Source organism: Mustela erminea, chromosome 2 (assembly GCF_009829155.1).
Source record: "Mustela erminea isolate mMusErm1 chromosome 2, mMusErm1.Pri, whole genome shotgun sequence".
Classification (NCBI taxonomy): Eukaryota; Metazoa; Chordata; class Mammalia; order Carnivora; family Mustelidae; genus Mustela; species Mustela erminea.
Window position 1 is genome coordinate 11,423,963 of NC_045615.1, and position 26,342 is coordinate 11,450,304.

The 26,342-nt window shown below is 35.2% G+C and overlaps 1 protein-coding gene across 2 annotated transcripts in view; it reads right to left on the minus strand.

Moving 5' to 3' along the window:
• GLRA3 (glycine receptor alpha 3) overlaps positions 1–26,342 on the minus strand; it is a 195,591-nt gene that overhangs the window by 74,484 nt on the left and 94,765 nt on the right. For both annotated transcript variants that reach the window (XM_032332238.1, XM_032332237.1), the window contains exon 4: positions 2,077–2,300. In XM_032332238.1, the coding sequence (XP_032188129.1) occupies positions 2,077–2,300 (224 nt within the window). The remainder of the gene's footprint in view (positions 1–2,076; positions 2,301–26,342) is intronic.

Sequence of the window (26,342 nt, forward strand, 5' to 3'; positions counted from 1 at the left end):
TAATAACATGACCGTGCAGATTTTTTCTTGGTGGTTCCCCAATTGTCATATCTGTAGATATTTTCCCAGAGGTACATTCTTCTGACTACTACTGCTCAATAGAAGAGGTTTAGGACTGGCTTTCAGCATTTTACGGAGAACAAACATTTCACCAGACAGTGTGCAAACATCATGTAATCTCCATTTTCTTAGTATAATGCCCCATGACAGATGTCAGCTGTACCTGGAGTCTACTCTTGAAGCTCATGGTAGAACCTCCCCCAGGTTTTCCATCCTCTTTCTGCTCATTCCAGATGGAAAAAAAAAAAAAAAAAAAAAGTAGTTCCTAGTCTGAAGGACATGGATAAAAAACTCAGGAATAGAAAGCTCAGTCTTCTTTCTGCAGATTTTAAATCAATTCTTGTCCTTTTCTTTCTTATCTAGCTTCCACTTTCTGAAGTCTTAGATACCTTAAATTTCTAAAAGTTTGAGGATATTATTTTCTTCCTTTTGGGGTCCCTCTCTGTAGCTCAGATTTCAGTTGTGCCTATTAAGTCAGTTTTCACAATGCATTCATTTTCCAGTGTTCTAAAATATGTCATAATCGCTCATCTGTCACTGTCGTTTTTCCCATTACTTTCATCCTCCTGTGTGTTAATGCCTTTTTTACTCCTTACTCAGTTTATTTCTTTGTTTTAGGAGGTGTAAGAAGGAAATAGGAATAAATGGATAAGTTCGATCGATCAGGATTTCCAGGACAGTCTTTAAACAAGCAAGAAAGCCAGGTCTCTCATGAAACATCACAGATGTTCCATTTGTAAATTGAGTGAGATTTTTTTTTTCTAGCACAATTTTTGTTAACAAAGAAACTGCCATTTGAAGATTTTAAAGTCCTATGAGATTTCTAAAAACAACTCACAAAAATGAATTTATTCTGATTAAGTGAGCATGGTTGTAACAAACAAAAACAAGGAGCTAAGAGACATCTGTTTTATCTGAACTCATACTGAAAGACAAAAGAGGCAATTCAGAATCATTTCATAACTTTTCTCAAAAACGTTGCCAAGATATGTAAGCAATTCTTAATGCATGGCCCATTTTCCAATCCAATAGGACTTGATATAAACAATGAAATATATATAACCTACCTATAAACTAAATAAAAAAAATAAATTATGGAAGTTTTAAGATAATTTTATTTTAGAATATTTCTCAGGTGTGACACAAATCATCAAATACATCCTTTCAACTATTGTTTATTGATTTTACACCCATTTAATATTTAATAAACAGACAAGGTTGAATAAGCTCTCAAGTTCAACAGTCAAGAAATTTTAATATCAGTGTTTATATATTGGTATGAATTAATTATGTTTTTGTATTATTAAAAGCTATATAGTCTTAACTGAAATGTAAATAAGATCTTTACTAAAGAATGACCAGAGAACCCCAAGGAGATCAAAAAAATATAAATATCTCAAAAATAATTTATGGAAAATGAATTCCAGACAAGTAAATCCAAATATTTCTTCACCAACAAATATTTTAAAGAAGTATGCATCTGTAAAAATATAATCACAGTGTATGAATCAGCTATCATTCAATTTGCCTTTAAACTGTCCACCAATTTTGCTGATATTAAGAGGCTGAGCCATTTATTTTCTAAAAAATGGATTTTGGGGCACCTGGGTGGCTCAGTCAGTAAGCCTCTGACTTTGGCTCTAGTCATGATCCCAGGGTCCTGGGATCAAGCACCACATCAGGCTCCTTGATCACTGGGAAGCCTGCTTCTCCCTCTCCCATTCCCCCTGCTTGTGTTCTCTCTCTTGCTGTGTCTCTCTCTCTGTCAAAAAAATAAATAAAATCTTTAAAAAATAAAAAATAAAAAAATTTTAAAAGTGGATTTTCAAGAATTACTCATACAGTTTCTAGATCTGGAACTTGGGTCTATTATTGGTGATTAGACATATTTGGGAAATGGTATATTAGAGGAACGCAAGAAGAACAATGATAGCACTCACTCAAAAATCTCAAAACATTCATTAAAAAAAAAAAACACAGTATTTCACTGGAATCAGGGATTTGTCTATGACTCACCTTATTGAGTAAAGAACATTTCCATTCTTGAAAATTCGTAATAATTTATTGTCTGTAGTAACTTCATGAAAGTTGGCACCCTTTTCATTGGCAAAGAACAAGTCAGGTTTCCAAATGGAGTCCAGCATAGAAGGGTCTAGGTCTAAAGAGTCATCAGGATATTCACTATACGCAAGGCGGGGATCATTCCATTTCTGACGAAGAAAGATATTCACTCTGTAATCCTACGATAAAAGAAAGAAAGAAAAAAAAAACTGCTTTAAAAGTTCAGAATCTTATGTGCTATTCTTTGGGCACCTCTGAATTTTAGCAAAAGCCACTGACATCCTTGTGAACTTTCCATACCCCACAATCCTCACTACTAACAAGAGTCATTTTAGTTACAAAGCTTTGCCCATGTTTTCAGTGATCTAAATGTCTCCAAAGAAGAGTCACAGAAGAGTACAATTTTATTATGCTTATATTTTGCCATTCCATTCAAATTTTGCTTTCCTAGTTTGTCAGAATAAAATGTTGGATTGCTATGAGACATTTGAAGTAAAATATTTTCATCTTTGCATTTATTTTCTAGAACCATTTTTTCAGTAGATACCCAATAGCATCCAGAATGCATTTAGTGAAATTTTCTTGAAAGCTGTTTTATAAAAGTGATTATATATTCTTCTTTACAATGTAGATACATTTCCTCATGTTTAATATAGTAAGTTCCATGAAACAGGTGATTTGGAAAAAATAAAAGGTGATTTTGAAATAATGAAATAATAATAAAGGGACATTATTGCCAGTAATCCTTTAAGAAGATTTGACTAAAGAGTTTTCCTGATTAGACTACTCATAGTTGACTTAAAAAGGGGAAGAGTCAAAGATTTCAGTCAAATTCTTGCTCACAATTTCTGGGCTAATGTATAGAATGACATAGATTCATAGCCAGGTGTGTGCGTGGGTTTTGTATGTATATGAACATAAGCACTAACTTTGAATTTATAAATACAATTTTCCCATTATATTTTTGAAATGATTGAAAAAATTAAACATTCAGACTTTGTTATAAGTGTGAATGAAGTGAACATTTGAGGAAGATTTCATTTCCATGGAAAATAGCCAAGGCTGGAGATATTCAGAGAAACTGAACACCAGTTTTCATCTTTTTTTATCCCTTGAAAAGCAAATTGCCAGTTAACAGAATATAATAACCAAGCAATCACAAAGAATGTTTCCATAATATCAGACCTGGTAGACTGCTTCTCTTGTAGGGAGGTCAAATTTCAGTAGTAAATGTTACAAATCTGTATGTTCTCTTGATTATGATTTGTGCACAAAGACCCTTATCTTCTAACTGCAACTGAGTTTACATACCAGATAATGGTTTTTTTTTTTTTTTTTCTGCTTGCTAGGTGCCCCATGTATCTTCCAAAGTGACAATGAACAGAGTTCACTTCAGCTTTTTACCACAAAGTTCGTGATAATATGGAAATCCCACCAACCACGAGGATCTGCAGAAGCTGTAAATGGGGATATATGAACAAGTTTCTACCAGCCAAAGACAGGTCACCCTCCCTTAGTCTAGAGTTCAGTTGACCAAGAAGCATAGCGCTCTGGTTGGTGACCAGTTCTTGCATTGCTTACTGCTCTGTAGTCTGTGTCTCATTTCTAATTTACTGCCAAAGGAATAGGTGATTGGACTAAAGTAGGTTTCTCTCTGCCTTAACCATAGGAGAAGATGAAAGCAACTCCAGTTATAATGATGCCTGCTAGGAGCAATAACTGACAAGTAAGGAATTTCCTTACAGTCTGCAACTGTTCCCCACTGTGAGGCTAAAATAAAATTACTTTTAAGCTACAGTATATATAATAAAATTTAGTTGAATCTCCTTATCCTATACTATTAGTTTAGTGATAAATTTTATAGACAGAATCTCAGATCTTCCAGGAACTTTTGCTACAAGAATGCGTTAAAAGACAAAGCAAAACAGAAACACAACAACAACAAAAACACAAAAACAAAAACCACCCAGGGATCCTTCAGTTTCTGTTTCTAAATCACACAAGGCAGAAATCAACTGTCACCTGTCATCAAGGCCAAATGTTATCCCATATCCACTGTGCTCTTTCTGTGAATAACCAGAAATATCTTTGTTTACTAACATACTTAGGCCTTTGGTTTAGGACCAGGGTCCAAAACAAAACTGACAAAACAAAAATGACCATCTCCTGAAAACCTAGAAACTAAGGTTTTAACTGTTCTTGAAGATTGGGTTTTCAATAGTCTGCAAATGACCATTGTTCTGGGAAACTACCCTATTAAACAACCAAATTCAGCACTTTGAAAATAAATTTTTCAAACTTAATCCTCATAGCTGGTATATCCCATTTATACTGGGCAACCAACATAATTTGTGAGTCCTGATCATTTGTGTAAATAGAGTAAATTAAATGGTAGTCAAATAATGCCACCTAAAAGAAATCCTTGTAACTTGATTTGAAATAACTTGCCTATACTAAAAGACCAGGAACTAAAGCAGGAAACAATTTTGCAAAATAGAGATAATGGATGTATATGCAGTACATGCAAAACATTCTAAAACAGACTTACTAAAGTTGGTTTAAAATGTAATTATTCTTAAAATGCAAAACATACATAAAGTCTAATCATTTCATTGATGGGATTTTCCCTGTTCACCTGAGCTATGCCCTATAAGGGTGAAAATATAGAAAGGTTATAAGTGAGTAAAAAAAAGACAATAATAAATATGATATAACATATATGAAAATGAAATAAATATTTATATTTCCATTTCTGAAATTTAGACAGGTATTGAACTCATTCATAAGTCTTATAAGGCAACTGAATTGAATTTTATATGGAACCATAAAACTTTAGGACAGAGACATTTAATGATTCTTTTCTCTACAAACTCCTTTTGCAGTAAGACCTTCAGAAGTTAATCTTACTTTTTCATCATTTTTTTCATATTTCATAATAAATAATATTTGTTATATGTTATACTGTATTAATACCATTCCTATCCACTGCCAAAGAAATAGGTGGTTGGACTGAAGTCAGTTTCTCTCTGCCTTAATTATGGGAGAATATGCTTTAATCAAATCCAGTTATAATGATGCCTTCTAAGAAAAGTAACTGGTAAGTTACATGTTAACTATATGTTATATACTTAATGTATATGTTATATTAGTATATTATTAATATAGTAAAGTAACAATGATGAAATATAGTTATTATTTCATACTATAGAAAGACTAATTTTGACATTTCAGAAGTCTAAAATTATTATTATAATAGAATGATATGCCTTATTTTAATTAGTTTAAATTAATGTTTTAAGAAAATATTTTATTGACAATGTAAAGTTATATATCATGTTTGGTTTTGAAAGTAAGTATCAATTAAAATATAGTTCAAATTCCATCTATACATGACATAGTAAGTAAGACCTTATATTTGAAATTTTACATTGTGAGGTACAAAAAATAATAATTCAATTAGGCAAATTTTATAATGGTTCATATACTAGACTCAGTCTTTTGGGGATCAAATCTCAGCACTTGCAGTGAGATAGCTTTCTAATCTCGCTGTATCTTGTTTTTTCTTCCTTAAAATAGGGATAGTTATAATAGTGCTTCCTTTCGTGGGGTGCCTGCAAGCATTGGATTGATCTACATGAGGTACTTAGAACCACACTCATTAAATATTAGCTTTTAGATCCTCAAAATCAAAATTCATATTAAATACAAATTTGGTTGTATTTTCCTTTTATAAATTAGTTTTTTAAATAATAGGGGCATTTTGATATGCCACATAAGAATTTGGGTTAGATAATTGTAATGTTGAACCTGGTGAATAATATGGAAAATTTTCAAACCCGTATGATAAGCTTATCATTAACTTTTTGTATTAAATTTTGCATTTCAAAATTTATGTATTTCTGTATTTCCTGTTTTTATTCAATGCCCGTCCCCCACATCTCTCTATGTAGTAGGTTTGTGTTCCAGGGCCCTCTTCTATAATGGTACATATTGTTGCTTACCTATCACTTTGTGCCGCATGTTATACTAGTTGCTTTGTGGATTCCTCCTGCCATCCTCATAGCAAATCTATGAAGTAGGTGTTATTATTTGCGCAGTTTTACAGATGTGGACTGTGGGACCAAGATAAGCCAAGTAACTTCAACATGATTACAAAGCTAATAGGAGGCATAGTTGGAATCCAGACCCATAAATTCTGGTTTCAGAGCTTTAAAGGATACATTGCCAGCATTATATACTGCCAGTTATGATTGTCTTGCATGCAAAACAACTGTTTTGTAAACTAATGCAAAGATTCTGGGTTTATGTGGTCCATGTTTGTGGGTTTTTTTGGTTGGTGTTATTTTTGATGTTGTTGTTTATTTGGGTTTTTTTTTTAAGGTGTTTGGGGTTACTGATTAACATCCATACTGATGGGAAATTACACACACCTTATACCTAAATGTTATCCAATTAAATCTAGTAGATACCAAGTTGTCATTTCTCCATAATGAGTACCCTGGGGAAAGACCAAAGTTAGTAAAAATCACAGCTAGATGTAGCACCTAAAATAACATAGAATACAATATTCATCTTTGGCTCTCTAGGGGAGTATAGGATTGCTAGAAACTAACTAAAATGACCAATTAGGGAAAAAGTAGGGAAAATCATCATTAAATGTTAATAAAATTTGTTAAGTGCTTCTCTTCCCTCTGGTCTCTAACTGTGAAGTTCCCTAGTGTTTTCAGGTAATTTCCAGTCCGCAGACTCCTCCCACTTCTCCTTCCTTTTCTCCCTGCCTTTTTACTTACTTCTGCCCTGTCCTTTCCTTGTTTTTTGTTTTTTTCTGTCTCTGTGCAGGTTCCCCTTCTCTCCTCCTCCACCACTTCCTCATACATGAACACGCACACACTGCCTCTGTAGAACTAGTGGCCACATTTCTGTACTGGTGATGTATGCAAGTGGTTTTCAACTGTGTCCTCACAGAGTAAAGGAAACAGGTCTCTACAGTACAATCATTATTGATACCTTGATGTCTTTTTTGTTGTTGTTGTTTTCTTTATCCTACACTTTTTCATGTAGTTGAAATTATATTGGGCATGTGTTTTTTCATCTTGCATCTTCACTGAATGAATTTCATGCCTTTTCTAGTATTCTTCTTAATCTTCATTCCAATAGCGGTATGAGGCATTTTTCTTTTCTTTTTTTTTTAGGTTTTTATTTAAATTCCAGTCTAGTTAACAAAGAGTGTAATACTAATTTCAGGTGTGTAATACAGGGATTCAATACATCCATACAACATCTGATGCTCATTACAAGTGCCATCGTTAATTCCCATCACCTATGTCACCCATTCCCCCTTCCATCTCTCCCATGTTTATTCTCTACAGTTAAGAGTCTGTTTCTTTTTTTTTTTTTTTAAGATTTTATTTATTTATTTATTTGACAGAGAGAGAGTGAGATTGAGAGCACAAGTGGGCAGAGAGCAGTAGGCAAAAGGAGAGGAAGAGCAGGCTGTCCACGAGCAGGGAGCCAGACCTGGGATCATGACCTGAGCTGAAGGCAGCCCCTTAACAGAATGAGCCACATAGGTGCCCCAAGAGTCTATTTCTTGGTTTGTCCCTCTCTCTCTTTTTTCTTCCCTTTGCTCCTTTGTTTTGATGATGCATTTTTCTTACAGAAATAATTTTTCATGTGATCAGTTAGAGTCTAGAACCTACGGAATCATGCAAGTGGCAAAAAACTTAAATGTGTTGATTTATTTAGTATAATTAAACTTTTTTTTCATTATGTCTCAATAGATTTGAGCAAAAATTAGCAGTATAAAGTATCCTTAAGAATGAATATGCTAGGAATATTTTCAGAAGATAATATTTAAAAAAAATTTTATTATTAAAATATCATAAGATAGAACAAAAATAAATAATATCACTAACTAGAATATTTTTTCTAAACATCTTGAAGGCTTTCCAATGACTGTAAACATTTTAATCTAAAATGATGAGTATAGTGGAAACTATCACTGCCTTTCTTATTTATAATATTATTTAGTAAAATGGTTTTACAAATTCAACAATTAGGATACTAATTAATCTTTTGAAAAGATACATTCAGATACATTCAGGTTAAAAAATTCAGTTTCTTTTACTGTTTTTAAAATTGTTGATGCTATTGATGCTGTTATTAGAGAATGTTTTTTAGCCTTATTAAATTATTAGAAATTTATTTGAAAATTATGCAATTCTTAACTTGACACATATTTTGTCATGCTACATTATTATTCAATTATTTTCTGTGAAAGTGAAGTGTGTATGCTCAATGACACGTGCATATATTTGAGCATGAGATAGATCATTTATTTTCACTATAAGTTCAATAGAATTTATTCACATTAAAAATATAAAAAGACCAATGTTAGTCTCAAATTTATTTGGATTCATTCAACAACTGTTTATCACATATTGCCAATCTGGAATTTAGTTCAGTGCTGATGATACAATATTGAAAAATGGTCTCTGCTGTGAAATTGTTCATTATGTTGTAGAAGATAGATCATAAACAGACAATTATCTTTCCACATTATAAGTGCTATATTGGAGGCACACACAGCATGCTATGGAAACATAAGGAAATAATAGCTAATAGGGACTAAGGTGGAAGGATCAGGGAAGATTTCCTGAGGAAAATCTAATTGAGCTTGGTTTTTAAAATGAAAAAAAAAAAAAAAAAAGTTAACTAGGCAAACATTGGGAACATAATAAAACGGGTCTTGTATTTTGACACAAAATCGAGTAATCACTGTATTTTTGTATGATTAATACAGGAATTAGGTCGACTTTAAGCATTATAATTTACTTTTTTATTTGATATCTATTGAACACCTTCTGTGTGACAGGCGATGTGCTGAGGGTTATAAAGTTGAATTATGCATAGTGCCTGTCACCTCCAGGCAAACAATCTGCAGGAAGGGGAATGAAACACAACAAGAATGAAAACAGGGGATATGGAAGGAGTATATTATGAAAATAAGAACTTTACTGATTTATACTTGGTGTTAGTCTTCTTTCAAAAAATAGAATAAAGAGTGTGAGAAAAAAAGGACTTGATGTGCAGGAAATACAGACATAGATGCAGATATAGAAGAAAAATGTATTTATAAAGGACGTATGCTTCCAACATAATGGTAGACAGGCACATAGATGGGCCTTTCTCCTAGACATTATTTTATGGATAATGGAAAAAATATGCACTTTAAAAAAGTTTGCTGTCTTACAAGAATATAAAGGGATTCTTCAAAGACAAAAATAGTAACAAAAGTATGAGTGAGCTAATGCCAAAGTAAAAGCAGTGGTGGTAAGCAAATACAATTCTAGACTGGGAAACCGAGTCTTGCACCACCACAAGATGGAAAAACTGAACCTGTGACTAAGGATTCATTAATTAGTCCCTCAAGAATATCATGATAAAGTTCAACCAAATATATGTTTATAACCAATAATAATTTACTACAGACAAAAGAAAGTAGACATGAGGAGATGCAGACTTGGAAACTCCACATCAAAAATATGAGATAAGCAGGTAAAATGTATTTAAAGAAATAAAAGATAAATCCTGCAATAGAAGCCAATAATGACAAGAATATTTGAAAAATAATAAAATAATAATAAAATGAAAATACAAATGTTGAAATTAAAGACTTAATGGATATGTTAAAGCATATAAGAAACTTTTGAACAAAGAACTTGAGGAGACTGTAGAGCTGGGAAAATGTCCCAGATGCAAAGTGGGAGAAAAGGAGAGAGAAAATGACTTTCAAGATAGAAGGGGGAATTAAAGCATATTTTCCTGGGGTTGTTGTCACCCTTTTAGTATTTTACTTGCTCCTTCATATACTCTTAACTGGACAAAATGACAAGACGGAAAAATTCACCACAAAAAAAAGAACAAGAGGCAGTACCGAAGGCTAGGGACCTAATCAATACAGACATTGGTAATATGTCAGATCTAGAGTTCAGAATGACAATTCTCAAGGTTCTAGCCGGGCTCGAAAAAGGCATGGAAGATATTAGAGAAACCCTCTCGGGAGATATAAAAGCCCTTTCTGGAGAAATAAAAGAACTAAAATCTAACCAAGTTGAAATCAAAAAAGCTATTAATGAGGTGCAATCAAAAATGGAGGCTCTCACTGCTAGGATAAATGAGGCAGAAGAAAGAATTAATGATATAGGAGACCAAATGACAGAGAATAAAGAAGCTGAGCAAAAGAGGGACAAACAGCTACTGGACCACGAGGGGAGAATTCGAGAGATAAGTGACACCATAGACGAAACAACATTAGAATAATTGGGATTCCAGAAGAAGAAGAAAGAGAGAGGGGAGCAGAAGGTATACTGGAGAGAATTATTGGGGAGAATTTCCCCAATATGGCAAAGGGAACGAGCATCAAAATTCAGGAGGTTCAGAGAATGCCCCTCAAAATCAATAAGAATAGGCCCACACCCCGTCACCTAATAGTAAAATTTACAAGTCTCAGTGACAAAGAGAAAATCCTGAAAGCAGCCCGGGAAAAGAAGTCTGTAACATACAAGGGTAAAAATATTAGATTGGCAGCTGACCAATCCACAGAGACCTGGCAGGCCAGAAAGAGCTGGCATGATATTTTCAGAGCACTAAACGAGAAAAACATGCAGGCAAGAATACTATATCCAGCTAGGCTATCATTGAAAATAGAAGGAGATTTTAAAAGCTTCCAGGACAAACAAAAACTGAAAGGATTTGCAAACACCAAACCAGCTCTACAGGAAATATTGAAAGGGGTCCTCTAAGCAAAGAGAGAGCCTACAAGTGGTAGATTAGAAAGGAACAGAGACCATATACAGTAACAGTCACCTTACAGGCAATACAATGGCACTAAATTCATATCTCTCAATAGTTACCCTGAATGTTAATGGGCTAAATGCCCCTGTCAAAAGACACAGGGTATCAGAATGGATAAAAAAACAAAACCCATCTATATGTTGCCTCCAAGAAACTCATTTTAAGCCCGAAGACACCTCCAGATTTAAAGTGAGGGGGTGGAAAAGAATTTACCATGCTAATGGACATCAGAAGAAAGCAGGAGTGGCAATCCTTATATCAGATCAATTAGATTTTAAGCCAAAGAGATGAGGAAGGACACTATATCATACTCAAAGGGTCTGTCCAACAAGAAGATTTAACAATTTTAAATATCTATGCCCCCAACGTGGGAGCAGCCAACTATATAAACCAATTAATAACAAAATCAAAGAAACACATCAACAATAATACAATAATAGTAGGGGACTTTAACACTCCCCTCACTGAAATGGACAGATCATCCAAGCAAAAGATCAGCAAGGAAATAAAGGCCTTAAACGACACACTGGACCAGATGGACATCACAGATATATTCAGAATATTTCATCCCAAAGCAACAGAATACACATTGTTCTCTAGTGCACATGGAACATTCTCCAGAATAGATCACATCCTCGGTCCTAAATCAGGACTCAACCGGTATCAAAAGATTGGGATCATTCCCTGCATATTTTCAGACCACAATGCTCTAAAGCTAGAACTCAACCACAAAAGGAAGTTTGGAAAGAACGCAAATACATGGAGACTAAACAGCATCCTTCTAAAGAATGAATGGGTCAACCGGGATATTAAAGAAGAATTGAAAAAAATCATGGAAACAAATGACAATGAAAATACAACGGTTCAAAATCTGTGGGACACAACAAAGGCAGTCCTGAGAGGAAAATATATAGCAGTACAAGCCTTTCTCAAGAAACAAGAAAGGTCTCAGGTACACAACCTAACCCTACACCTAAAGGAGCTGGAGAAAGAACAAGAAAGAAACCCTAAGCCCAGCAGGAGAAGAGAAATCATAAAGATCAGAGCAGAAATCAATGAAATAGAAACCAAAAAAACAATAGAGCAAATCAACGAAACTAGGAGCTGGTTCTTTGAAAGAATTAATAAAATTGATAAACCCCTGGCCCGACTAATCAAAAAGAAAAGAGAAAGGACCCAAATAAATAAAACCATGAATGAAAGAGGTGAGATCACAACTAACACCAAAGAAATACAAACTATTATAAGAACATACTATGAGCAACTCTAGGCCAACAAATTTGACAATCTGGAAGAAATGGATGCATTCCTAGAAACATAAACTACCACAACTGAATCAGGAAGAAATAGAAAGCCTGAACAGACCCATAACCAGTAAGGAGATTGAAACAGTCATTAAAAATCTCCAAACAAACAAAAGCCCAGGGCCAGACGGCTTCCCGGGGGAATTCTACCAAACATTTAAAGAAAAACTAATTCCTATTCTCCTGAAACTGTTCCAAAAAATAGAAATGGAAGGAAAACTTCCAATTTCATTTTATGAGGCCAGCATCACCTTGATCCCCAAACCAGACAAGGATCCCATCAAAAAAGAGAGCTATAGACCAATATCCTTGATGAACACAGATGCGAAAATTCTCACCAAAATACTAGCCAATAGGATTCACAGTACATTAAAAGGATTATTCACCACGACCAATTGGGAATTATTCCAGGGCTGCAAGGTTGGTTCAACATCCGCAAATCAGTCAATGTGATACAACACATCAATAAAAGAAAGAACAAGAACCATATGATACTCTCAATAGATGCTGAAAAAGCATTTGACAAAGTACAGCATCCCTTCCTGATCAAAACTCTTCAAAGTGTAGGGATAGAGGGCACATACCTCAATATCATCAAAGCCATCTATGAAAAACCCACTGCAAATATCATTCTCAATGGGAAAAACTGAAAGCTTTTCCGCTAAGGTCAGGAAAACGGCAGGGATGTCCATTATCACCACTGCTATTCAACATAGTACTAGAGGTCCTAGCCTCAGCAATCAGACAACAAAAGGAAATTAAAGGCATCCAAATCGGCAAAGAAGAAGTCAAATTATCACTCTTCGCAGATGATATGATACTATATGTAGAAAACCCAAAAGACTCCACTCCAAAACGGCTAGAACTTGTACAGGAATTCAGTAAAGTGTCAGAATATAAAATCAATGCACAGAAATCAGTTGCATTTCTCTACACCAACAAGACAGAAGAAAGAGAAATTAAGGAGTCAATCCCATTTACAATTGCACCCAAAACCATAAGATACCTAGGAATAAACCTAACCAAAGAGGCACAGAATCTATACTCAGAAAACTATAAAGTACTCATGAAAGAAATTGAGGAAGACACAAAGAAATGGAAAAATGTTCCATGATCCTGGATTGGAAGAATAAATATTGTGAAAATGTCTATGCTACCTAAAGCAATCTACACATTTAATGCAATTCCTATCAAAGTACCATCCATCTTTTTCAAAGAAATGGAACAAATAATTCTAACATTTATATGGAACCAGAAAAGACCTAGAATAGCCAAAGGGATATTGAAAAAGAAAGGCAAAGTTGGTGGCATCACAATTCAGGACTTCAAGCTCTATTACAAAGCTGTCATCATCAAGATGGCATGGTACTGGCACAAAAACAGACACATAGATCAATGGAACAGAATAGAGAGCCCAGAAATAGACCCTCAACTCTACGGTCAACTAATCTTCGACAAAGCAGGAAAGAATGTCCAATGGAAAAAACACAGCCTCTTCAATAAATGATGCTGGGAAAATTGGACAGCCACATGCAGAAAAATGAAATTGGACCATTTCCTTATACCACACACCAAAATAGACTCAAAATGGATGAAGGACCTCAATGTGCAAAAGGAATCTATCAAAATCCTTGAGGAGAACACAGGCAGCAACCTCTTCGACCTCAGCCGCAGCAACATCTTCCTAAGAACATCGCCAAAGGCAAGGGAAGCAAGGGCAAAAATGAACTATTGGGATTTTCATGATCAAAAGCTTTTGCACAGCAAAGGAAACAGTTAACAAAATCAAAAGACAACTGACAGAATGGGAGAAGATATTTGCAAATGACATATCAGATAAAGGACTAGTGTCCAAAATCTATAAAGAACTTAGCAAATTCAACACCCAAAGAACAAATAATCCAATCAAGAAATGGGCAGAGGACATGAACAGACATTTCTGCAAAGAAGACATCCAGATGGCCAACAGACACATGAAAAAGTGCTCCACATCACTCGGCATCAGGGAAATACAAATCAAAACCACAATGAGCTATCACCCCACACCAGTCAGAATGGCTAAAATCAACAAGTCAGGAAATGACAGATGCTGACGAGGATGCGGAGAAAGGGGAACCCTCCTACACTGTTGGTGGGAATGCAAGCTGGTGCAGCCACTCTGGAAAACAGCATGGAGGTTCCTCAAAATGTTGAAAATAGAACTGCCCTATGACCCAGCAATTGCACTATTGGGTATTTACCCTAAAGATACAAACGTAGTGATCCAAAGGGGCATGTGCACCCGAATGTTTATAGCAGCAATGTCCACAATAGCCAAACTATGGAAAGAACCTAGATGTCCATCAACAGATGAATGGATCAAGAAGATGTGGTATATATACACAATGGAATACTATGCAGCCATCAAAAGAAATGAAATCTTGCCATTTGCGACAACATGGATGGAACTAGAGCATAACATGCTTAGCGAAATAAGTCAAGCAGAGAAAGACAACTATCATATGATCTCCCTGATATGAGGAAGTGGTGATGCAACATGGGGGCTTAAGCGGGTAGGAGAAGAATCAATGAAACAAGATGGAATTGGGAGGGAGACAAACTATAAGTGACTCTTAATCTCACAAAACAAACTGAGGGTTGCTGGGGGGAGGGTGGTTGGGAGAAGGGGGTGGGATTGTGGACATTGGGGAGGGTGTGTGCTTTGGTGAGTGCTGTGAAGTGTGTAGACCTGGTGATTCACAGACCTGTACCCCTGGGGATAAAAATATATGTTTATAAAAAATAAAAAATTTAAAAAAAAAAGATAGAAGGGGGAAGTCTAAAGTAATCTACATCTAATTAAGATCCCAGAGGGATGAAAAAGAATAGCAAAAGCCAACAGAGAAAACAACAAGAATTTTGCAGAATAAACCAAAGAAACTAATGCAAAAATATAGGAAACTCAAACATACAAGTAAAGGTAAATAAAAATAAGTCCATATGAAGACATTATACTAAAACTGTAGAATATCAAAGGCAAAGAAAATATGTTTGAAAGAATCACCCTTCTATTGCCAAACAATATCCCATCATATGGAACACCACATTCTATTTATCCACTCATCAAAATAGAGTATTGATACAAGCTGCACCATGGATGAATCTTATAAATACCATGCTAAAAAAGCCAGTCACAGGGTGCCTGGGTGGCTCAGTTGTTAAGCACCTGCCTTAGGCTCAGGTCGTGATCCCATGTTCCTGGGATCGAGCCCTGTATCGGGTTCCCTGCTCGGCAAGAAGCCTGCTTCTCCCTCGTCTTCTCCTGCTTCCCTGCTTGTGTTCCCTCTCTCACTAGGTCTCTTTTTGTCAAATAAATAAATTAAATATATATATATATATATATTTAAAAAATCACAAAAGAGTCTGTATTGTATGATTCCACGTATATAAAATGTCCACAGCAGACAAACCTATGGTGACAGAAAGCAGATTAGTAGTTGGGGAGAGGTGAGGAAGGACTGCTAAAGGGTACATGGTTTCCTTGTGAACAATAAATAAATGTTCAAAAATGGTTATAGTGATGGTTGCACAAATGTGTGAGTTCAGTAAAGGTCATTTAATTATAAACTTAAAAGGATGAATTGTATGACATGTGTATGGTATGTGTATAATTACCTTTGTTTATTTACTTAAGAGAGAGAGAGAGGGAGAGAAAGCAGAGAGAGGAGCAAAGGAAGAGAGAGACTCCCCAAACAGATTCTCCACTGAGTGTAGAGCCTGACCAGGGCTCAATTCCAGGAGCCATCATCACCTGAGCCAAAACCAAGAGTTAGTTGTTTAACCGACTGAGCCACCCAGGTGACCTATAATTACCTTTATTGGAAAATACCGAGATTGGTGGTAGACTTTGTATCAATAATGAAACCCAGGATATAGTGGGTTAACATCATCAAAATATTAAGACAATATTAGAGTTAATTTGATTAGTGTACTCACTAATTCTTCCAAATTGAAAGAAAGACATTAAAGAAAAAGTTTTTTCTTGAACATTTATAAAATGGACTTTTAATTAATGCATTTCAGAAGGGAAGAATTAAAAAAAAAAACACAGAATGCTATTCTGCAGTGCAAACAGAAATGATGAGCAAGAAACCGGTGAACTGTGATACAAATTTGATTAGACTTCTCTATAAAAAATTGCTATGAATGCATAATTTATGGGGTTGAAATGAACTGAAATATTGAAAAAACAGTATCACATGCTATGACTGATCACATAAGATATGTAGAAATAAATCTTTAAAACTGTGAGATTTTATCTAGAACATTTCCTAATTTCTTGAAAACTTAAGTAGATCAATACATAGGAGGAGATGCCATGATTATGCAAAGAAAGAGGAAATGTTGTAAAGGTAACAATTGTGTAAAAACTAGTAGCCAGAGTCAATGTCATTTTTGTCAGAACAAAACAATTTTTGAGAAAATTAATGAGCTAATTTTATAGTTTATATAGAATACCACTGAAGGTCTTGGATAGCCAAGTACTCTTACAGAAGGAGAAAGAAGTAGAGGGACTTCCTGTAGTAGGTAATTGAAATGATTATAAAGCTGTAAAACATTATGGTTGGTGCAGACAAACTGGCCAATGGGACAAAATGAGTAGTCTAAACAACCTTTATTTGATATATAAAGGAAGTAGAGTTGGATTAGTGGTGCACACATGGATTACTTAATAAATTGTTTTGCTTATGACAAAAATGTTCAGTTCTATCCCAATAACAGTCAAAAAAAAAAAAAGGTTTGGATGAGTTGAAAGCTCAAATAAGATGGGTTTAAAAAAAACAAAGAAAACATAACAGAGTATTATAGCTTTGAGGTAATTCTTTAAAAAGCACAATAGTAATGATCATAAAATAAAGATTAATAAATTCTACGAGATCAAATGTTAGGAAATTCTATTCATTAGAAGGTCCCTTAAGGAGAATGAAAAGCCAAACCATACTGGAAGATGATATTCGCCACACAGGTATAACTGACAGCTGGCTGGTGCCAAGCTATAAAAGATCTCATGTTAATCGTTGAGAAAAAGACAAAAAAAAGACAAAAAAAAAGTAGTCAAAAGAAGACATTTCACTGGGCAAAGATCACAAATATCCAAGAATTATGTGAAAAAAAAGTTGAAGCCCACTGATAGCAAAGAAGAGCAAAGTTTAGACATTAATAAGATACCGTATTTGTACCAAAAGTCTTGTTAAGAATAAAAAGTTTGATGTCAGAGGTTGGCATGAATAGAGAGGAAAATGATACCACATACATTATTGTTGAAAGCAGAAAAAGGTGAGAAAGATTAACATTGTACTATAAATTAGATATATACAAGTACTCAAGAGACCAATATTTCAGTTCTAAGTATAAATCTTAAAGAAACTCTTGTACATGTGTGCCAGAAGACATAACACAAAAATATTTATAGTAGCACTGTTAGCTGTAATAAAAACAAAAAACATTTCAAACATTCATTGACAGGAAAATGGGTAATAAATTATGATTTATCAACAAAATTAGATGTTACATAGCAGTGAAATGGATTGATACTGCTATTTAATATAATGAGGAAAGGGGTCCCTGGGTGGCTCAGTGGGTTAAAGCCTCTGCCTTTGGCTCAGGTCATGTTCCCAGGGTCCTGGGATCAAGCCCCACATCAGGCTTTCTGTAGAGGGAGCCTGCTTTTCCCCCTCTTTCTCTCTGCCTGCCTCTCTGCCTACTTGTGATCTCTATCTGTCAAATAAATAAAATCTTTTAAAAAATAAAAAAATGAGGATAAATCTTAGTTAAATGTACTGAAAACAAAGTGTCAAAAATATGCTATGGCACTATTTTTTAAAAGCTCAAAACCAGGCAATCTTTCCTCTTTCTCTATTATCTATCTATCTATCAATCATCTACCTATTATCTACCTATCATCTATGATCTATCTATTATCTATCTATCTACCTATTAAGTATCTATCATCTATTTATCTATCAAAATTTTAAGGGCAAATAAGCGAATTAGAAACACAAAATTCAGAGTCCATAGTCTCTCATGGTTCGCCTTCCCTTCCAATTTCCCCCCACTCCCTTCTCCTATCTCCCCATGTCCTCCATGCTATTTGTTATGCTCCACAAATAAGTGAAACCATATGATAATTGACTCTCTCTGCTTGACTTATTTCACTCAGCATAATCTTTTCCAGTCCCGTCCATGTTGAGGGTTTTGAAGGGGTGGGGGGTGGGAGGTCGGGGTACCAGGTGGTGGGTATTACAGAGGGCAAGGATTGCATGGAGCACTGGGTGTGGTGCAAAAATAATGAATACTGTTATGCTGAAAATAAAAAATAAATTAAAAATAAATAAATAAATAAATAAAATGAGGAAAAAAGGAAATAAATAAAGACAAGAAAAAAAAGAAACACAAAATTCTTTTTTTTTTTTAAGATTTTATCTATTTATTTGACAGAGATCACAAGTAGGCAGAGAGGCAGGCAGAGAAGCAGGCTGGCTCTCTGCTGATCAGAGAGGGCTCGAACCCAGGACCCTGGGATCATGACCTGAGCTGAAGGCAGAGGCTTTAACCCACTGAGCCACCCAGGCACCCTGAAACACAAAATTCTTGATTATGGTTACTTAGGGAGATACTAGGGAAATAGGGTTGGGGTGGATTATACACGTATCTTTAATATTGGTAATGCTCTTATTCTGAGGTTAGGTGGTGGTGTCAATAGTTTCTGTTTTATTAAATTATACCTTGTCACTTACATATATTATTTATGTAATTATATACAAAAGTATTGATATCAGAATATGAAATGAATAATTGGAAATACTCATCGGAACTGTCTATTCATTTATGGGAAATATGCTACACATTGCAGTGTTTTGTCATTGATACACTTTTTGTAACATATAACTCTTACCACTTATTATTAGCATCTTTTTATTGCACATCTTATATGTTATGGTGGGTGGAGTGATGGGCCAAGCATAGGTACATCATAATCCCCAGAACCCATGAGTGTGCATACTAATTTAGCAAAAGAGATTTTGTAGATGTGATTATGAATCTAGAAATTGGGTTATCCAGGTGGGCCCAATGTAGTTATAATTATCCTTATAAATGAAAGCAGAGTCACCATCAGAGTAATGTGATGTGGGATTGACTTGGGTTTTGATAAAGGAAAGGGGCCATGAACCAAAGAATAAGGGCACCTTCTAGAAGCTGTATAAAGCAAAGCAATGGATTCACTCCTTGAGCTCCCCCAAAGAACATAGCTCTGCAGGCAACTTGGTTCTTGCTTTGTAAAACCAATTTTGGACTTCTAACCGCCAGAATTGTAAAAGAATGCATTGGTGTTGCTAATCCACTAATTTGGTAAAACTTTCTTAAGATAGCAATACAAAAAAACTGATATATATATATATATATACACACACACACACACATAATGTATATAATAATATATCAATATATAATGTTATGTATTAATGTATAATATATATTATACATTATATATTATATAATAAATATCTATATTTCAGAAAAATAAAATTAAATAATAAAATATGAGAATGATAATGTATACAAATCAATCCAAATATATATTATATAGTACTTACAAATATATAAATATATATGTATATATTATATACAAATCAATCCAAATTATATATATTATATATTTGGATTGATTTGATTTCTTCTGGTTTAGGCAAATCAATCCAAATATATATTATATATATATATATAATGTATATATTATATATTTGGATTGATTTGTATACATTATCATTCTCATATTCTCATATCATTCTCATATTTTATTTTATTTTTTAGATATCTTATTTATTTATTTGCCAGAGAGAAAGGGAGAGGAGAGCACAAACAGGGGGACCAACAAGCAGAGGGAGAAGCAGGCTCCCCACTGTGCCAAGAACCCGATTTGAGACTCTATCCTAGGACCCTGGGATCATGACCTGAGCCAAAGGCAGCTGCTTAACCAACTGATCTAGCCTGGCATCCCTATCATATTTTAAAGAAGTTTCTAGAACAGTAGAATTTTTTGCCAGCCACTCGAGAAAAGAGAACATTTACAGCAAAAATCACTGAATTCATAGCCAAATGGAAAAATAACTCAGAATTCTTCCTCTTTTTAGGAGTTCTAATAAAAGATCCTGGATCATTTCAAAATGATTGAAAAATAATTTTCCTTTCTCAAAAAATGAGGGCAAAGTGCAAACTCTCTAACAAATGTCTTGCCGGTTTCGTTTTATAAGATTTTCTAATTCTGAGGTACTGCACATAGAGGTTTCCATGCATGACAAAACGTAGAATACTAATACTCAGTGGTGGAATAATTGCTGCTAATGTCATCTCCATAATGTTTCCCACGTTGCCTGCACCATCTGCTCCATAGACCCCATCACAGGGAGGGTAGTCATCTGGGGCCACTGATTCTGAAAATAACGGCCCATTGGGAAGTGCCTTTCCATTGTCAGTAAACCAACAGGGGAAAAAAGCCACTTCGTAAGAACTATTTGACTCTTAGGAAGGTTATTTAAAATCTCCCCTTGACTTCTTCATTATCCATATGTGTAATTATCCTCTAGAAAAGGGTAGAATTGTTGTAGAATTATGAAAACATGTTTTAAGTAAGCCTAATTATGTATCGATTCAGGAAACATAAAAGTTAAGCATTCCCAAGAATTAAAGAATTAAAGTAGACTCAAAAATATGTAGATGATAAAATAGAAACAAAACCAATCTCTATTTTTTCAGAATTTATGAGGTTTTTCCTTATAATGATAGTATTTAAAGGAAATATTAGTTATTTTAATTTAACAGAATTGGTCAGAACATAAGTGTGTTGAATCCATGAAATAACACTGTCTAGTACCGTGAACTCCAATTTGTCTTAGTCTATTCAAACTGCTTAAACAAAATACCATCGACTGGGTGGCTTACAAACAGCAAACATTTATCTTTTATGGTTTGGGGGCTGGGAGTGTGGGATCAGAATGTCAGCATGAGGATAAGGCCCTCTTCCAGGTGGTGGACTTTTCATTGTATCTTCACATGGTGGGGCTGCTGAGCTCTGTAGCATCTCTGTATAAGACCGCTCATCCCATTCAAGAAGGTTCCCTCATGATTTATGCACCTCTCCGAGACCCACCTACTACCTTTGACAGGGTTAGGATTTCAATATATGAATTTTGGGAAGACACAAACGTTCAAACAGCAAGACTGAAAACTAAACCACCAGCGAAACCAAGAAAGAGCTGTATTCCACGGCTCAGTGTTTACACTCCAAGATTAAGAAACATTGGGGAGGTAAATTTAGTCCATGAGAACATACCTGGAGAAGGTGATAGACATTTACTCCAATTAATATGGTTCATTCAGTTTGGACATGACTAGTTTTAGAGTAAAGATGTGGACATAATCAATACTTCCAGTGGCAGCTTCCTTTCAGTGAGAACTAATAATTTATGTTCCTCTCTGGTTGTAACAAGTTGTTCTCCGTCTTAATGTGCACACACAAGTATCATTTCACTAGTGACACCCTTCTGCTTCCAGTGCTCACTTACATTCCTATTCAATTCCCCTTTGTCTGCAAACTGTCTGCCCGGTGGTTCTCAGACTTCTCATAGCCAGGTAGAATGCATTTTCTCCTACATAGTAGTCTATGCCAACAAATCTTAAAAAAACCAAAAACCAAAACAAACGAAGCCAAAAAACTCAAACTGGCACAAACTTCCTGACTCCTATTTCTGCCTAAATCAGTGTCTAAACCTCTGTTGACCCCATTTGGTATTATACCAAGTAGGAAGGAGTTTATATGTTTCTCCTGGTTTAGGCAACAAAGGCATGGAAATTCTTTGACTACTACTTCCATTCATGACCAAGAATTTATACCAAAATTTACATACAAAATAGAATGTGCCCCTTGGTTTTAGTTCTACTTAATGTTATTCCCATAATTTGTATGTTCAAACGAACATAACCATTTACACATAGCATTTACTAATTTGGAATTTGTATATTTAATGACATGTAGGCAGTGATCTGCTTATGATTATTTGTTTTTGGAACTTTTGTTAAATATTTGTTGTTCCAGGGGGCTCTTCGTGGCTCAATTAGTTAAGCATCTGACTCTTGGTTTTGGGTCAGGTCAGGGTTGTGGGATTGAGTCTCTCATCAGTTGGCTTGGGATTCTCCTCCCTTTGCCTCTAACCCTGCTCCCACTTGCTCTCAAACAAATAAATAAATAAATAATATCTAATATTTATAAATAAATAAATAAACAATTGTTCCACTACGGTACTACATGAATTGGATCATAAAAAGAGAAAAATCTTTTGGAAAATAAACTTATTTGGTCTTCAGAATATCCTATTGTCAGTCAACAATACAAAAGCTCTTAAAATCAAGCAACAAATTCTAAGAACTCACTAACAGGAAGAAGACTTTACTGAGGAGAGCTGAGAGATACTCCACACTAAAAGGTGGATAGTAGTGCCCTAAAATAATACCTTTTTGAAGATCCTTTAACTAAAGTGTTTCCGTGAATGTCTGACGTAAACTCTGTTTACAAAACTATATGCTTTTTTTTTCTTTAGATTGTTGTCAAATGCAAACATATAACATTTACCATTAGTGACATTTAGTACATTCACAATATTATATAACCATCTCTACTTTCTACTTTCCAGATGATTTTCATCACTTTAAATGAAAACTTTGTATCCATTAAGCAGTCACTTGTTTCCAGTTTAAATATATTTAGATTTTTAGTTATACACCTACATAGTTCTAAAATTTAATCTATTATTTTGGGATCATGCTCACACTCCCCTTCATAATTATAATGAATTATTAATACTTAGCAATATGACTTTTGGGAAGAGACATGATTTAGTGAAAGAAAAACAAAAATAGGTATTGTCAAAATATTTTTGTTTGTTTGTTTGTTTGTTTTTACGTTTGTCCTGTCATAAAACTGGTCATATAAATCAATTATCTCAAAAAATATTTTCAATATTTCCAAATTGTTCTCAACATTGAGGCTTGTTATCACAATTTTACACTTCAATTGATATTTAAAAATTCAATGTTTTTCCTGAAAAATTTCTGAGTCTTCTGGGAATCTTTCAGTTCATGAGGGAGGACTTATATTGCATATAAGTTTTTATGAAACAAGAGGATAAATATTAACAGAAGTTAACTTTAGGAAAGATTTAGTGAGTTATATATTATATGTTCCAGATAAAATTAGATTTTATTTGGGTTGATTCCCTTCTGAGCAATCCAGATACTTCTTACCTAACTCTTTGTTGATCTGAGGATAGGCCAATAAGCCTTCTGGAGGTTATTAACTGCACTTAAGAGCTACTGGGAAATTAATTTTTTAGAAACAATTATTATATATTGCAATGAAGTTCCCTCTGCCCCTCAGGCCAACCTAGTAGTCTTTAAACTTTAGCAATAAATTTTAGCCTGTGTTATTGATTCACTAACTTTTCTTTGTATATCTGTAGATCATACCTTCTTTCTGAAAGAACAGAGCACTTCTGCACATCATGAAAGAGGAATCAATCCTCTTTGGATTAACCCTTAGCTCAAGCTCCAAGCACCAAGATAAGGTCTGTAGCTGGCACCATTGAGTCTACAAGTTATCAAGAAATGTTGATGAACCACTATACTCCCTCTACTGATTAACTGCCCTAACTCCTTTAAAAACCCCTGGGCCAGACAGAAACCTTGGAGTTGGCCTTTAGACAAGAGTTCACCTTCTCCCCAGATGATCAGTCTCCTGAATAAAGCTATTATTCCTTTCCATTCAAAACTCATCTCTTGAGTATTGACTTGTTGAATGATGGGCAGCCAAACTTGGGTATCAGTAACAAATTTTGGTGAGCCAACCAGGAGGCAATGCCACTGTGGCATTCAGTTCCCCCGAGAATCTCAAGAAGGCCCAAGCTAGGAACTTGGATGGCCACAGGAAGTTAGCTGCTAGGGATTTGTTGGTGTCAGGGAGGAAATCTGGAGGATCTGTCCCTATAGCAGCCAAGACTATTTTTGTCCCAGAGAAACTCCTTGCTGATTTTCTACTGATGCTAGCTGCCAGTTTTGCTTTTTGGTTTGATTGAAAAGGAAAGGAGCATTTGGGGAAGGTGATTAGCTTCTGGACTAGGTAAACCCTTCAGAATGTATACCTATACAAGCAAGTTTCTCATTTAGGAAGCAACAGTATATGTTCTTCTTTTGTTATCCATGTTCTTCCCATTAGAAAGGTGTGGCTTTGGGGAGAAACGAAAAGGGACTGAATAACCGTTCTGCATTTGGAATTTGAAACAGCTCCATTTTGGCATGTGTGGGGGTTGTATTGCCTTGTGTTAAATTAGTGTCTAATGGTAAGATCCACCTCTGTGCTACCAAATAGCCCACTGGGCTGAATCTTGAATAGGTGGAAGGTAAGTAGCCCAGAACCTATATTTAAGAAGAAAGATCATTTTTATTGTAACACTTCCTTGTTATGTAGACTAAGCTGGGAAGAAAGATGGCCACAAAATAGCTTTTTAGGGTGTCTTCCTTCCTTTGGGTTGCCTCAAAACATGGAGTTTTAGTCTGGCTCTCTTGGCTTGTCTAGAGAGCCATTTGGTTTAGTCAGTGGAACTTTGATATCTTTGGGAGGAACCAGAAACTAAGAAACCATTTGGTTCAGTCAGTAAAGCCCCCAACATCTGGGGGAAAGTGGTTGTCAACAGAGGTACTCTGGGCTCCATGTAGTTACAGCTTTGTTTCTTCCGTGTTCTTTCTGAACTTTTGCTCAGGAAGATGGGCAGTACTCCTTCTGTTCCCAAAGAAATTCCATTAGGACATATTTTCAATAAATGTTTCAGAGGATGGAAAAACAAAACAAAACAAACCCCAAACACAAAAGCTGTTTTGCAAGAGGGACAGATGGAGACAGAGAGTTGGCAGCACCCTTGCACCTCTGCCTTTTCCTCCTCTTCTTCATGTTTCTGCACCACCATGGGCAAGGCTCACATACCAGACTCCTATACCCTCCTCAGTACCTCAGGTGCCATTGGCTTCTGCTCCTCCTACCCTCACTATCAGGGAATGAAACACACCTCAAGCCATGAGGCTGCCTTCTAGTGAAGTTCAAACTGAAGCACCTGCCAAATCAATAAGAAGGAGAGTCCAGAGGTTCCCCTGGACTTAAACCCTCACTTTAGATCTCCCCACAGGAGTCTCAGGTAAAAATTTCACAGTGAGAAATAAACTGATTGAATTTTAGTGGACTCAGATGCACATATTCAGTTTTGAAGTTGTTTTAAGGGTGTTGGTTTAATTAAAATAGACAATTTTTTAGAGTTATCTACATTAAATATTATCTCAGTGCTTGGAGTTTGTACAAAGGGGTTGTCTGAAGGGGTCTGGTTCCTGTTTCATGATGTACAGATGTGTTCTGTTCTTTCTGGTAAAGAAGGTAGGATCTACAGATACACAAAGAAAGTATAGTAGTTAATCAATCACATGGGCTAAGGGTGGATTTCTAAAGCTTTAAATCTCACTAGGTTGGCTAGAGGGGGCAGAGATGATTTCGATTCCCCACTGTCAATTTCATCATTCTATATCTATGGGACAAAAGACTAGGGGCAAAAGTCAGTTTTCTGTAACTACCTCCGGCTGATCGGGGGTGATGTAAGGGATAATAAAGTGGAGGAGTTTAAGAGAGTGAGAGAATCTGGTTTCTGGCACAAAAGTCATAATTGTCTTCCTACATTCATTCAGACCCATGTTACTAATTCTTGTACATTTTAAGGCAGCTTTTTCGTTATTTCCAGAAATTCTTACTCAGATTAGTTTTATGGTCTTAAAGATCAGGAACCTGTATTGGTCAAAAAGTGCTTTTCAGTAGTCTCTTTGAAGACCTAACATATTTTGCAAGAGTATCAGAACAATAATCATAAATGACAAATAATCATAAATGGGCATGACTAAAGATCGGATGAGACTTCATTATAGTGTAGCTGGCAA